The sequence below is a fragment of the Maylandia zebra genome, linkage group LG3 (genome assembly GCF_041146795.1).
Source record: "Maylandia zebra isolate NMK-2024a linkage group LG3, Mzebra_GT3a, whole genome shotgun sequence".
Classification (NCBI taxonomy): domain Eukaryota; kingdom Metazoa; phylum Chordata; class Actinopteri; order Cichliformes; family Cichlidae; genus Maylandia; species Maylandia zebra.
Genome location: NC_135169.1, coordinates 57427592 through 57443257, shown reverse-complemented (window position 1 = coordinate 57443257; position 15666 = coordinate 57427592). Strand labels below are relative to the sequence as shown.

Genomic DNA, 15666 nt, shown 5'->3' with positions numbered 1-15666 from the left:
CGCGGGCCATACGTTGAGTCTCACTGTTTGAAATGTGAACATTGTTCTGCTGCAGTCAATGGACTAAACCAGAGAAGAAGAAAACAGACTTTACCATGAAGATCCTCAGTGTGGATCAGTATAATATCAGCCTGATGTCTGCAGTTTAGTGTCAGCACAACTTTCACATCATATTCATCTCAGCACAACTAAAACATGCTGACTGACCCCAGAGTTTCAAGTCCACATCCTGGACTCTCCAGGAAATCACACAGATGCTTCACTCCTGAATCCTGCAGCTTGTTGTTGGAGCTCAGGTCCAGCTGTCTCAGATGGGAGGGGTTGGACTTCAGTGCTGCTGCCAGATAATCACAGCTGATCTCTGACAAACCACAGTCCCTCAATCTGTATAAAGAATGAAAGATGTAAGTTTATTAGACAAAGTGTGAGCTTGAAATCATTCAGTGTTTCATCATCTGTTCAGAGCTGAAGAAGGTTCAGAATGTAGAAGTTTAGAAAATGGAAACTCCAAACAGCTGAAGCCAACAGGAAGCAGCTTCAAACAAACACAACAAGAGAAAAAACTCTGAATGTTTCACATGAAAGTCGTACATTTATCATAAAAACAGGACAAAGACTTGAAAAAGTCGTGTTTTTCCTTCCAGGAACCACAAGGCTTCACTTTTAAAGGTGAAGTGTGAAAGAAATGGACATATTTGAAGTCCAACACCTTTTTCCAGTCACATTATTAAAGCAGACAAACTACAAGCTCATTTTCATTCCAACAAGTCATCTTCTGACCTGGACTAACAACACTGGTCTCTATGTGCAGCTGGCTGTGAGACCAGTGCTCAGGGACCGTCTACAAAGTGCAACACTGAAAGAACATCACACACTAGCTGTGTCCCAAAACGTCGGCTGCATCCTTCGGAGGACCCGGTATTCGCGGCCTACGTGGGCCGGGTCCTTCAAAGACCGAAAAGGCTGGAAGTGCGAGGCTGTGAAATGGGACGGTCTAGCCTTCAGATTTGCGTCACCGCTGTGTCGGTGGAGTTTAATAAACTCGGCCGTCTGCTCCTTGCTATCTAAAATATAACAGGACACTGGCGTAAATTCTCCACCGTCTCACACTTCTGTTTAATCAGTTTCCTGTTTAACGTTTATTCAGCTGTGTGAAAATCCCGGAGGAACTTTGATCTCAGCCAAACCGATTTACTCCGGAACAAATAAAACACAGAAAAAAGGCAAACAATTACATTTTTAAGTTATCCGAGTGACTTATATATCGTGTTTCACCTGAGTAGCGAAAGAGCGGGGTCTGAAAACGATGAAGCCGGGCGTCCGCTGCTCTCGCCGGCTGGAGTGACCATTGAACCCCCCGGCTTGCTAGCGAGCGGGTGGGGAACAGACGTCTCCGAAAACGTCGGCACACTTTTGCAAATATGCGATGTCTTGATAAACCAAGCAGATATTTGAAGTTTACACAGCTACTTTCTCGCCTGAAAATATGTTAAAAGTTTATTTTGTGACCCAGAAAGATTAATAAGAGTAATTTGAAAACTTAGTAGCAGCCGCCATTGTTGGCAGCTGAAATTTGGCTGGGCCGCGCTATGAATTCTGGGATATGGTGGGCCACGAAGGACACACCCGACGAATCCTTCAAATTCGGGGAAATTAAGGACGCATTTGTCGGCCACATTTGAAGGAGTCGACAAATACGGACAGCCTTCATCGCCTGGCTGTGACGTAATCGGCCTTCAAATGCAGCCTCTGGAGGATGCAGCCGACGTTTTGGGACACAGCTACTAATTTGCTTCCATCATCCAACCTGAAGAGGAAACAGAGACGCCTCCCCTTCAAAGTAAAAGCTGCTCCTTTTGGACACAGTATCAAAGAAAGTCTACAGTATAACATAGAAAAGACAGAACAAAGTTTTGGTTGTTTTTAAATTGTGCAGAAATGAAACTACACTAAGCTCAATTATGTGACTGACATTTCATCCCATGTCAGTTTGGCCTCATCCTGGGCCGGATTATCCAGCACACACTCTGACCACAGGTCCATGTTGAGCAGGATGAGCTGCTGGCTAATCTGGAGGCTGTAGCAGCAGCTCACAGTCACAGTGGGTTTCCACTCATGAAAAAGCTCTGGCTGCTTCATTTCTCATCTCATATCAGAGACTTTAAAGCTTCACTGAAGCTGTACTGTGATGCTTCCATATTCCAGTGAGGCCTCCATAATGATTTCAGCTGTTCTGTACACACACTGTGTGCCCTGTATGGCTCAAAGTCTCTGCAGCCTGTTTTTATCTGCTATCATCAGATCTTCATCATCCTCATTCACATCCCTCACACACTCTACAGCCTCATCAGCACTGACTTCATCTTCACTGACTGATGGAGCACAACATGAACCTGTGGAGGCTGAAACACTGTCCTGTCAAACATCTCCCCGTCACCACTCCACTTCTGTCAGCCTTTAAATGAACCCTGCTCAAGTCTGTCACTTCTGTTTGGAGCCAAAAGAGGTTAAAGATTACGCCACTACATTCTTGTCTAGAAAATATTAAAGTGTATTTGGTGACACACAAAAAAGGGTAAAAGTATAGTTTGGGTCCACACATGTCCAAACCCTGGTGTGTAGGCCTACTTAGTATTGAGAAAAGCCCACTAAAAGAACGCCCACCAGACCAAAGCAATGGTGTTGACTTGATCAGCATTAACCCCGCCCCCTGACTTTGATGGGTGAAGCTGACAAATAAAATGTATTTATGAACAGCGATGCAGGGCCAGGAGTAGCAACGTGAATTAAATAAATACATCATTAAATAATTCATTAAATGTGTCAGTAAAATAATTAAAATAGAAAACAAACCAACAAAATATGTAATTAACTAATTTGAATTGTACATAAATACTTAATGAATTATTTTAAATGAAATTAACCGATAATTCATTGTGATTTTGTTTTGTGTTTTGATGAGCTAATAATCAGCTCTCTTTTTCTCATTGTTGTTCTAAGCCGCTTATCCAAAGGTAAGGCACTACCTGTTGAATTATTTCCAAAGTGTGCCAAATTGGACATTACAAATTAAAGTCTACTCACTGAAATTACTGGGGAATGTCTGCTTTGATTTTGATGAGAATCTCATGACAGTACTGAGGATTTAATGCAGTTGGACTGCTAAAAATGATTGAATGCGGTTGGACCGCTAAAGGATTTAATATGGTTGGACCATGGAAAGCAGTTGGACTGCTGAGTGATTTTAGTATATTAGGGAATTTGGTTATTGTTTGGGGTGGAGCCCGTATTGGTTATAAGGTTGGACCTGCTTCAGTCTTACACTTTTTTGGCTGTTTTACTGTTGTTCCAAAGTATTATAAATTATTCAAGAACGTCAGTTGGACTGATAGGAAGCGCAGTGCTCAGAGGTAACGCTTGCCAATGCCAAGGACGCTTAGGCATTGTCCTCGAAGAGGGATAGTCAGTTGGTCACTGTGGAGCTTGGGGCACTCCAGAATAACTAGGAGTTAGAGTCTCCTTACCGTTTGGAACGGTAGTCTGCGCTTTTTTGGCCAGCAGAAGTTGGACTTCGGGCGTGTAACTTTAACTTAAAACTTCGGGGTAAGCCTTGGCTGTGAAATGCCAAAAATAGAGCTTCAGGCAAAGTTTGGGTTGGTTGACGCTTTTAAATTGAGTTAGGGATTTTAGAGATGAGGCCAGAAACTGTTGGACAGATACTGGTTAATTGATCACAAAAAAGTTGGACTTTATCGGTTGGACCGTTAACTTAAATTTGTCGAAATTGTTTAGGCGCTAAAGCTGACAGATGTGACAGTGGTTGTAAATATAAGACGTCTTTGTAATATAAAATAAGAGATCTCTGTGTGAAAGGAGTCTGAGGCAGTGCTGGAGCTATTTTTAGACTGTGTGTGTGTGAGTGTGAAAATGCAAATTAGTCAGCAGTGAACTGTTTAAACCACAGTTGGTTTTACAAATACTGCTGCAAACATTGTTGAGTGTGTGTTTAAGACGCCATTTATGTTCATTAGAGGGCTATAAATAAAGTTTTGAGTTGCCGTAGTGGATGTATAGTAATTGACTGAGTTTTGATATATAAATATAGTGAGTGCACTGTATATATTTAAGACTAACATATTACTTTTAGGAGTAACCTCTCATCAGCAATAAATGCTGGTGTGTTTTATTTTTTCTATTCTATGTGTGTGCTGTGAGAATTAATAGAGGTTTCAATTGTTTTCTTTGACTTGCTCTTTCTGATTATGAAAGGCATGTCTGAAATACTCTTAGGAAAGCGTGTTGTGAGTATATTCCTCAACTCTTGTCACAGTTTAAGTGTGTGAATGCTGTGAGTAGCAGGCTTTGAGTGATTGGGTGTGATTTGTACAAAATAATAAATAATAATAACACTATGAAAGTTGATAGTAGAGTGAGTGCAGAAGTGGAAGTGTGAGAGAAAAGGCGGTGTGTGTGTGAGACGATCTGACAAACGCAAAGAATTTAGTATATTTAGAAGTGTGTGCGTGAAATAAGGGTGAATTGTTTTAGATCAAGACTTAGTAAAACAAGAGTTTTATTAGCCTGTAAAAAAAACAAAACAGGAGAGATAGAAACAGAAAATATGGTTCTGAGCAGCTGCAAGGTTGACAGGAAATGGTGTGTGTGACAGGAACTTTGCATGCCCATAAAAGGAACTGACTGTGACAAGTGAGCACACAGAGAGAGAAACATACGAGTTAAACTCCAGGCAGATGAAGCAAATGGAGGTTTTAAGAAAAGAAATGAAAAGGATATTAATTGTATGCTTTAGTGTGTCAATACAGGTGGACTTCTTTCAACCTAGAATCTTGAGTACAAAACCATTGATTAACAGAATTGGGAGGAAAACAGGCCAGATTTTGGCTTAAAATTTTACAGCTTGACCTCCCACTTGTCCCGATCCTGAGAAGAAGCTCATAGGACAGTTAATCTCCTGATGAAGACCGACAGAACATCGTGGACTTCAAGAATTAACAGCAGGCAAAAGACAGTGCAACTGAAACTACACTGACGATACCAGCAGCAGCATGGAAGAAAAGCACGTGATGGAAAATGCACGGTGAACTGCAGGCTGGTAAGAACAGTGTGACATAACTGTTTAAAGACACTGAATGGGATATTTTGCCAGGCTGGGATTTAATCTAAAAGGAAAATACTGAAAAGAGCAACGGAGAAGAAACAGAGAAGAAACAGACTGTGTTTGCTGGGGATCACAAGACAACAAAGGACACTAAGAGAAGGGCACAGGGGCCAGTGGGAAGGTGAAGCCCAGACGAGTTCGACTGCGAGAATAGAGGGTACAATTGGGTTGAAATTGAAGCCGGAACTCAGGATGGTTTAGGGATGTCCACGTCACAAACAAAGAGGTAAACAAAAAGAAGATAAAATAAAGAGAGAAAATAACTGACAATTACATTAATGAATAGAAGACACACATACAGATATTACATAGATTTATTTTTAGGATAAAGGGGAGAGCTTATACATAGAAATGACTTTTTATACATATTGCATTTTGTGCCTTTAAGGGAGTTGTGGCTAAATTCGTCTCTTGAGGGTCACGAGCCTTTGGCTAGCGCTATGATTAGCCAATCTACTGTGAGGATGATATGAGTTATTGAAGGATTGCACACGCTTACAGACATATAGAGTCCATAAACACACATGACAGTATTGATTCCAGGCAAAAGGCCTCAAATTAATTTAGCGTTTAACTGAACTTGAGCTGGCCCTGTAACAAGTGACAGAAAAGAGGAACTGAATAGGAGTTTCTTGCTTTAGAGAAGGACCAAAGGAAGGAAAGCATATATTTTGGTTAAGTCTGATAAACTAGAATGAGAAGGTATTGTTACATCAAAGGAGCAAGATGAAATAAAAAGGCTGTACCAAAAACAGGCTATAACATAGGAAATGTGAGTTTTAAAATGAAGTTAGTGTTAACACACAGGAGTTGTTTCAAGGCAGCGTTTAGCTGTGATAAAATGTATGCAGGAGTAATTGCTTATATGTTTAAACTTAATTGATTAAAGTGGTTGTTTTTTTTTGGATCTTTTAGTAGAATAGGCGCTTATAATGATTTTCTTGTGAAAGGAGATTCTAGGTCAGAGTGGAGGCCTTGCAGCAGCGAGAGTTCTGTGTACAGGATGTTGATGATTAGATAAGGCAAGCGACAGGAAACGCATGCAGGGACGTGAAAGCAGCGTTTTAAGAGTTTTAAAATGATGAGTAACGTTGAAGAATATATATAAATACAAGTCAATAAGTCAAGAAGATAATTAGGATCAGGCTTTTGATTAAAGAGTCCCAAAGATGATAAGTTAGGGAGGTGCAGGAAAAGGTGTTTGGTTTGCTTTGCAGAAGATCTCGGCGACCACAGGGGGGTGAGGATCCTGGAGGCCCGAGGCATGATGGACCACAAGAGAGGGACGCAGAAAAAACCTAATCTTACGCATGGAGTGTTCTCGAGGGGGAGCTGGTGTTTATTACTGGACCACTTAGATGACATGAGGTTGTCTGATTTGCTGAGCCAGAGGACGGCTAGAGAGGGTCAGAGCGGGAGTGGTGACCCCGATGTCCATGATGCCATGGATGGACATGGAAGCAGCTGAGTGGGCCGAGGAGTGACCCAACACAATGTATTGTGACCTCTGGTGTTCCAGAGGTCGAGAGAGGGAGTATTGAGATTGGAGAGATATTTTGCTGCTATTGTTAATAATCATCATCATTACCATTGCATTAATAATATAATCTACAAAATTGATATTGCATTCAGATGTTTAAACAGTGTGTGTCTTTCAGAAAGACTAAGTTGCAGGCTGACAGGAAGTTGCAGGTTTGAAGAGTGTGTCTTTTGCAGAACTGAAACCGAAAGCAGAGTCTAAGTGCAGGTTATTTTGAGGAGCCTTTAAGGACGAGGCACACACTTAGTTAAAGAGAATCATTTATAGGTGGAAGTTTAATCATGTTTTGCTCGGGGTTGCAAAAGAGCAGTTTGTCGCAGAACTGCTGCTGATGTGTCAAGATGATAAGCGAGCATCCGGCAGTGACAGGAAGTACCTGCCATGAAGATAGGAGATAATGTTCTTTTAAACTGTGTTAAAAGTCATTGTGGTTTTGATTTGACGTATGCATATATTCTGTTTGTGACGTATGAGAGGGCGTCATTAAATTCAAGCCCTGATGGTATAAAATATCTGTTTATGCTTTGATTAAGTCGGAGATCAGCCCGGTCTGCGAACGGAGCTGGTCTTCCCACGCGTGTATTTCATTAAAATCGTTTGACCAAGTTCTGGACCATGGTTGTTTGTACTCTCCTTCCCCAATATTTGAACCTTAACATTAGTTTACTCAAAATAAATTTAAGACATCAATATTAAAGGTTAAGTTATGATAATGAATACATGCAACTATAACTGATGCCATAAGAATTTGGATTTTTTAAGCTAAAGCGAAGGTGCTGACTCACTTGGCATGTTACTCTCAAATCCTCCCTAATAACAATAACATAATTACACTTTAGCCACAAGAGGGCAGCAGCATTAATACAAGTCACATGTATATAAAGGTACAGTGATTATATTACAGTGATTTTGACAAAAACAAAACAGAGGTTCATGGCAGTGTGTTTTCCATAACATACCAACCAAATTAAATAATAAAAACTTTATAACTTACAGAGCTTTTTTAGAGACTTTGACCACTGGCAGCAGCCTCAGAAGAGCCTCCTCTGAAGCAGAGTATTTCTTCAGGTCAAACACATCCAGATCTTTTTCTGATGACAGTAAGATGAAGACCAGAGCTGACCACTGAGCAGGAGACAGTTTATCTGTGGAGAGACGTCCTGAACTCAGGGACTGTTGGATCTCCTCCAGTAGAGAACGATCATTCAGTTCATTCAGACAGTGAAACAGATTGATGCTTTTCTCTGCAGACAGATTCTCACTGAGCTTCTTCTTGATGTACTGAACTGCTTCTTGATTGCTCTTTGAGCTACTTCCTGTTTGTGTCATGAGGCCTTGCAAACGAGTTTGATTAGTCTTCAGACCCAAGAGAAAACGAAGGAACAAGTCCAGGTGTCCATTTGGACTCTGTAAGGCCTTGTCCACAGCACACTGGTGGAGAGATTGGAGTTTTGGTTTATCAAATAATTTAGACCACATGGACGTTGTTTCTTGCTCTTCCAGCAGATTGAGTCCAGAGTTGATGAAGGTCAGGTGGACATGAAGAGCAGCCAGAAACTCCTGAACACTGAGATGAACAAAGCAGAACACCTTGTTCTGGTACAGTTGTTTCTCCTCTTTAAAGATCTGTGTGAACACTCCTGAGTACACTGAGGCTGCTCTGATATCGATGCCACACTCTGTCAGGTCTGGTTCATAGAAGATCAGGTTTCCTTTCTGCAGCTGATCAAAAGCCAGTTTTCCCAGTGACTCAATCATCTTCCTGCTCTCTGGACTCCAGTGTGGATCTGTCTCAGCTCCTCCATCATATTTGATCCTCTTGACTTTGGCCTGAACCACCAGGAAGTGGATGTACATCTCAGTCAGGGTGTTGGGCAGCTCTGCTCCCTCTCTGGTTTCCAGCACATCCTCCAGAACTGTAGCAGTGATCCAGCAGAAGACTGGGATGTGACACATGATGTGGAGGCTTCGAGCTTTCTTGATGTGGGAGATGATCCTGCTGGCCTGCTCCTCATCTCTGAATCTCTTCCTGAAGTACTCCTCCTTCTGTGGGTCAGTGAACCCTCTGACCTCTGTCACCATGTCGACACACTGAGGAGGGATCTGATTGGCTGCTGCAGGTCGTGTTGTTATCCAAAGGCGAGCAGAAGGGAGCAGGTTCCCTCTGATGAGGTTTGTCAGCAGCTCATCCAATGAGGTGGACTTTCTTGTTTCAGTCAGGATTTTAGTTTTGTTGAAGTCCAAATTAAGTCGACACTCATCCAGACCATCAAGTATGAACACAACCTGGAAGTCTTCAAGCCTGCAGATTCCTGATTCGTTAGTTTGATTAAAGAAGTGATGAACAAGTTCCACCAAGCTGAACTTTTCCTCTTTCAGCACATTCAGCTCTCTGAAAGTGAATGGAAATATGAACTGGATGTCCTGGTTGGCTTTGTCTTCAGCCCAGTCCAGGCTGTATTTCTGTGTTAAGACTGTTTTCCCAATGCCAGCCACTCCCTTTGTCAGCACTGTTCTGATTGGTTCGTCTCTTCCAGGTGAGGCTTTAAAGATGTCTTCTTGTCTGATTGTTGTTTCTGGTCTGTCTGGTTTCCTGGATGCTGTTTCAATCTGTCTGACCTCATGTTCCTCATTGACCTCTGCAGTCCCTCCCTCTGTGATGTAGAGCTCTGTGTAGATCTGATTCAGGAGGGTTGGGCTTCCTGCTTTAGCGATGCCCTCAAACACACACTGGAACTTCTTCTTCAGTTGGGCTTTAAGTTCTCGTTTACAGAGTGGAGCAAATATTTCTGAAGGTAAGAAATTCAGAAAAAAATATTATATAATAAATATCATAGCCTTTCAGTACCCTGAAAGGATGAATGTCTATTGGTCCATTTCTTGAGCTATTAGGAAAGATCAATATTCAGTCTTTAGAGAAATTCTCTTACTGCTCTGCAGATGGTCAGCCATCTCATGCTGCTTAAGTCTCCTCAAGAAGTGGAGTGTGATCTTCAGAAATGCTTCTCTGCAGCTCTTTCTTTCATCTTCATCCTCACCTTCAAACATCTCCTCATCCTCCATCTGGCTCTTTAAAGTTTCTGGGTGATCTGGACTCAGAAGCTTCTGGATCTTCTTCAGCTCGTTCTTCACAAACATGGTGATGTTGTCCTCCAGCCGCTGGAAAAGAAAACTATATGAATTACCCAGTGGTAAATGGACTGGTTCTTATATAGCTCTCTTTGATACTCTGTGCACACAAAGCATTTTATACAACATGCCTCATTCAACCAAGCACATTGTTCTATGCTTAAATACTTTCTTTCACACTCTGATGGATGCATCAGAGGGCAGCTTGGGTTTAGTACGTTACCCAGTACATTTGCCAGCCAGGGTTTGATTCACAAACCTAACTAGTAGCTGACCTGCTCACCTCCTGAGCTACAGTCACCCCAATCTGACTGAAATCATGGAGCCCAAACTCTGACTTATGTTGGACACACTGACAATCCTCTGGTCCACAAAGTGCAGCATAGAGGTGACTGAAAAGAACAAATGTAAACGTAGTACTACAAACCATAACCACAGAGTCCAGGTGTGTTTGATGTTGCTGTGCAGACTGACCAGTGGAAACCTCTGCTCTCTGCTGGTCCACTCTGTGGAGGAGTAATGTATAATTAGCTCATGTTATGTCTGTCCACACACAGACACAAGCTAAAGGTCCATGAAGTGATGTTTGGATGGGTTCAGTCAATCAGATGACTGTCATGGTGGAGCTTTGCTAGTCCTGCTGATCCCACTGAGAATTAACAACTCAGTTTCCAGATGTCTGTAGTTTTCTGCTCAGTTTCTTTAGTCCCAACAGCTCTTACCATCTCCTGCATAAAGCTTTCCCTCCATGCTCAGATGCCCTGGAACAAGGTGCTCTCTTTATATCAGTGACTGGTTTAAAGTGACAACTCGCCAAACTTTGTGTCAGCAAAAGTAGTTCTAATGTTTCTTACATTTATTACATTTTTACATTTTTACACACACAAATCAATGAACGCAAAAACATGAACTTTCCAGATATTTTGTTTTACAATGTTACAAAACTCAGTTCACAACTCCACAGTCTGATTTACAAGTACAAAATATTGATGACCACAGTTTGAGCCGATGTATGTCCCGAGTCTGTGGACTCAGTGGTTTTGTTTTGATTGTTATTGTCTTTTGTTACAATTTCATTCTGATTAAGATTTTCTAGTTCTGAGGTTTTGGTTTCTGTGTTCCCTCTGTACTGTGTTAGTATTGTGTCTCTGTGTTCACTTCCTGTTTTATTTTGACAGTGCCATGTCCTACGTTAGTGTGTCTACTTTTGCTTCCCCTTGTCTGGTTATGTCCAATGAATCCTGCTGTGTCTCCCTTTTCTCATTCCCTGATGGCTCTTTTGTGTATATGAGCCCTTTGTTTTCTCCTGCTTGTTGCTGGTTCGTCTGTGTTGTCTCCCCGTGTCTCCGTTTAAGGTTTCAGGTTAGTTTTGTAGTTTTTTCAGTAGAGGTTATCTTAGCTTCTGCACAGGCCATCTCCACTGCACTTCACCGTTTCAATAAAGCTCACTCACTTCACAGCAGTGTCGGCATCTTGGGTCCTTTATTAAATTCAACATGGCTCGCCCCGCTAGCCGTGACATAAGATGTGAAAACAATATCCAAAAAACACGAGAGACAAACAGGGAATAGTTTTAAGGTGCAGGGCCAACAAACTGAGTCTAGCCATGAACTCAGAGTTGATTGAATTAGCATTTTGAATTGGCTGATCTGAGTTACTTCAATCAAGTCTATGTTCACTTTGAGTTAAGATTATACGTGATTGATGGAAAAGAAAAAAGCCGTCATCAGCAACTGATTCTGATTTAGCAGGTTTTCAAATCTAAACGGTACCCATCGCTAGCTGGCTGTAGTTAAACCTTTACTTAAAAAGCATCCCTAGACCCAGCTGTCTTAGCTAATTATAGGCCGATCTCCAACCTGACAATCCTTGAAAGAGTAGTTGGGGGGAGACAATCAGAGGGGCAGTGTGATGATCTTAGGTTACGAACTACCGCAGTCAAGTCATTAAGGGAGACGGGATCAAACTGCTCTAAGACAGCTGAGCACACAGGAGAAAGACTCTGATCTGAGGCAGCAGTCGGCGAGACAAGAGCCCTAATAGATAGAAGCTTGTTGTTAAAAAACGCTAAAAAGAGTGACGCTGAAAAACTAGTTCATGCATTTATTACTTCCAGGCTGGACGACTGTAATTCATTATTATCAGGATGTCCTAAAAACTCCCTGAAAAGCCTTCAGCTGATCCAAAATGCTGCAGCAAGAGTCCTGACAGGGACTAGAAAGAGAGAGCAGATTTCTCCTGTTTTGGCTTCCCTTCATTGACTAATTCAAAATCCTGCTCCTCACATACAAGCAGTGTTGGGACTAACGCGTTATTAACTCATTCACTGCCATTGACATCTATAGCCGTCAATTGCAGTGCATGAGTCAATGGGTTTAACTCATTCACTGCCAATGGCTGGCAGTGAATGAGTTAAGTAACGCGTTACAGTAACTACGTTATTATTGTGGTAACGAGCACGGTAACTAGTTATTATGCCAAAATCAGGAACGCGTTAGTCGTTACTGGGATTTAGATAGGGTCGTTACTCGTTACTTCGTGTGGTGGCTATCGCGGAGCTTCCACAGATTCAGTAACATTAGCAAGTGGTGGAGGCCAGCAGGTGGATGAAGGAAAGGGGACGCAGAAGGAAAAGAGACCCGAGGCGGCTGCCGCCGGTCCAAGTGTGAACTGAACTTCAGGTAAGAAGTTATGACCTGCAGTCTCTCTGGGTCAGATATGAACCAAGTTTAGGTGGAGTTTATTTTCGTTATTCTGACTTTTTCCGTACTGCGTGCTAGCTAGCATGACGGAGTTTCTATACAGCTGGGTGGTGCTATGAAGTTAATGATGTTGAACTTTATTTTGTTCATAAGTTATTAGAGTTGCCAACCGTCCCGTCTGGTATTCAGAGAAAATATTACGCGTTTCTTATTGAGGTGAAAAGGATCAGTTTGTCCCGGACTTCAGCTACAATGAAAAAGGCACAAAGCTGGAGTTATTCTGTGTCTTTGCTGCACAGCTGCCTCTTCTTCTCTCATTCTCCCCCTCCCTCTCCCGTTTCTACTTCAATCATGAAAACTGATCAATGATCAGCTGATCGGCTCTCTTGTTTGTTTATCGCTCACTTTGCGCCGAAAGAGGAAACCAGCGGATGTCGCGCTAAACAACAGCAGCACTTTTAAGCTTGATCAGCTGTTGTTAGAATTTATTTAATATTAATTTCTAGTATCAGCTGATGTTTGCTGGAGCCACAGCTGTAAAGCTGCTGGTCATGATATGGTTTGGTTATCTGGTGAGAGGGAAACATGAAGATGAAACCAGGAGACGTCCTTACTGGATCATCAGAGCTGAACAGGTGATGGAGAAACAGGTTTACCTTTTAGGTGACATGAATGAGTTGAAGGGAAGTTATGAACTGTTTCTGAGAGACAAATAACCCCAGGATCCTTTTTTAGGTAGCTGACAGCTGGTAACTGTGCAGGTGCGGATCTAGCAAAGTGTTGCCAGGGGGGCATGTAGGGCATTAACAGGGAGAGGTGGGCACAAGGAAATACTTTTCTTTCTTATTCTCATTTAAAATGTCTAGCTTTTAAAAAATAATTATCTGAATCTTACAACAAACGATTGATAGATTGATGCATATATACCATCAAAACAGTGTACATCACTGTCACAACAGCGTTTGTTTTCATTCAAAGGCTTTATGTTTTTCCTATAATGGTGGGCCGGTCTCTAGTCAAAATGCCCGGACCAATTTTCTGTCCCAGTCCAGCCCTGTATGCAGCTCATCTGCAGTCTGGCGTTACCTACATCTTCCTATTCAGAAGGCAGAATTTCTGAGTTCTGAGTACAATCAAAGCACCACGACTGCAGTTTTTGTGTTGGATGTAAAAGGCGCACATGACGCTGTGACGTAGGCTAGAATCATGGCAGCAGTCAATGACGGTCCAGGCGTGGGATTTCTCTCGTGGAAATATGCACATTATCTTTTCCTTTCTATTGGTAGGTGGCACAGTGCACTGTGGCAAGTAAGCAAGCTAGAAGACTGGCAAAGTTATGGAAGCAACACATTAACAAGAGAATTCTGAGTAAAACCAAAGTTACTTTCCCTAGTAACTAGTTACTTTGAAAATAACGAGTAACTTGAAGTAACTGAGTTACTTTTGAGAGAAGTAACTAGTAATGTAATTAAGTTACTATTTTAAAGTAACTTACCCAACACTGCATACAAGGTCTTAAATAATCAGGCCCCATCTTATCTTAATGCTGCACCACAACACCTGATCTCTGGTTTCCTCACCTCTTCAATCCCACTTTAATACTTGACTAAACTCATTTTCCTGTTTAGGTGTTGAGGCAAAGCCGCCCATCTACAATGCAGGCAACAGCAAACGGAGCTATTTTTGATTCCCTTTGGGTTTTTTCTACTTTTGTGCTACAAAATGTTCAAGCTGATTAAATTCATTAGAATAAAAGTTCAGATAATTTTCTCATATTAATGTTGGAGGTAGAAATTCAGGTAACTTTGCACAAAAACTGGCAGAAATTTCCTTCAAAGATGGAGTTTTTACTTTAATACTGTGAGTACATTTCAGAGCCTGGACTCTTTTACCTTTACTTGAGTAAAGAAGTTGAATCATTATTTCAGCTTTAAGAGGGTATTTTAACACAAACATCAGTCCTTCTACTTAAGTATGTTTGACACTTTGTTTAATCATCATTTTTAATGATCAAATATAATTATGTTTGTTATTTGTGGATTTTAAATGTCCTTGACAGAGACAGATGATGATCATTATCCTGCACTGTGGTCTCAGGTTTGGTCGAGCTAGCACAAAGAATGGCTATGTTGAACTTCCTCCTGGGATCTACACTAAGAAGTGAGTCCAACATTAGCAGGGTCTCTTTCCTTTATCTGATTCACTTTAGCATTCACAGTCACGTGAAGCTTGTTATTAACTCGATAAGTCAACCCAGGGTTTCAGCTGAGCGCTCACATGAAACACATGGTGTTGGCAGCATCTGATCAATCATATTCATGGAGACGTGTATCAGCAACAGAGCAGCTGAGTTTGCAGAAGGAAGTCAAACTAAACCATAGGAACAATATGAGGAGATTACACACATAATAAAATACTAGCAGTAACACAACTGCTGCAGACAAATCAGTCGTGTGATCGTGTGTGAGAGGAGAAGGACTGTAAAGGAGTTTGGTGTTAAAAGCTCTGTATGAATGTGGGAGACTTTGAAGGGCTTTAAAAAGGCCAATATAAAATAAAAGGCAGCAAAATTGCTGAGTGTGAAAGTCACCAGACTTATCAGAGCTCTGTGATTAAGACCTGTAAGAACACCTGTTTGTACTTGTTGGCATTATATCAAACACACACGTATATTAAGCCTTTGTTTGAACTCTGGTTGAATTTGTTACTTTCAGACTGTGAAACATCACAGAGGCTGCAGCTGCAGATCTTTTATTCACCTGGAAATTTACTTTAAATGTTAGATGGAAAATGTATTGCTCAGTTTAACCAAAGTAAGAACAAGAATCCATAAACCTTCATAAAGACAAACATCTCCCAGAACATTGAGCTGCTGAAGTGTCACTGAAGGGAAAAACTTTTTGTCCTCCTCCATCCAGCAACACCTGAAACACCTGAGTGGAAGCTCCTCCCTACACTGTGTTTGAAGCAAAGCACAAAGGAGACACCTGCTGGAGCAGCTGGAGTCCTACAGACACTCAGCCTCTTCACTACACAAACACCTCCTACAACATCCACTCTTTCCACTCTGACTGCTGTGTTTGTGGAAACACTCCAACACACACCGCTTCACATAC

At 41.6% G+C, this 15666-nt stretch overlaps 2 protein-coding genes across 2 annotated transcripts in view; both read right to left on the bottom strand.

The window, feature by feature from the left end:
* The window catches only part of LOC112433238 (NACHT, LRR and PYD domains-containing protein 12-like), a 428555-nt gene that overhangs the window by 140765 nt on the left and 272124 nt on the right, over positions 1–15666 (bottom strand). The window lies entirely within an intron of this gene.
* The window catches only part of LOC143414151 (protein NLRC3-like), a 31807-nt gene that overhangs the window by 6548 nt on the left and 9593 nt on the right, over positions 1–15666 (bottom strand). The window contains exons 5-8 of the mRNA XM_076877883.1: positions 10132–10354; positions 9650–9878; positions 7714–9508; positions 208–384 (exon numbers count right to left, since the gene is read on the bottom strand). Of these exons, the coding sequence (XP_076733998.1) occupies positions 208–384; positions 7714–9508; positions 9650–9878; positions 10132–10354 (2424 nt within the window). The remainder of the gene's footprint in view (positions 1–207; positions 385–7713; positions 9509–9649; positions 9879–10131; positions 10355–15666) is intronic.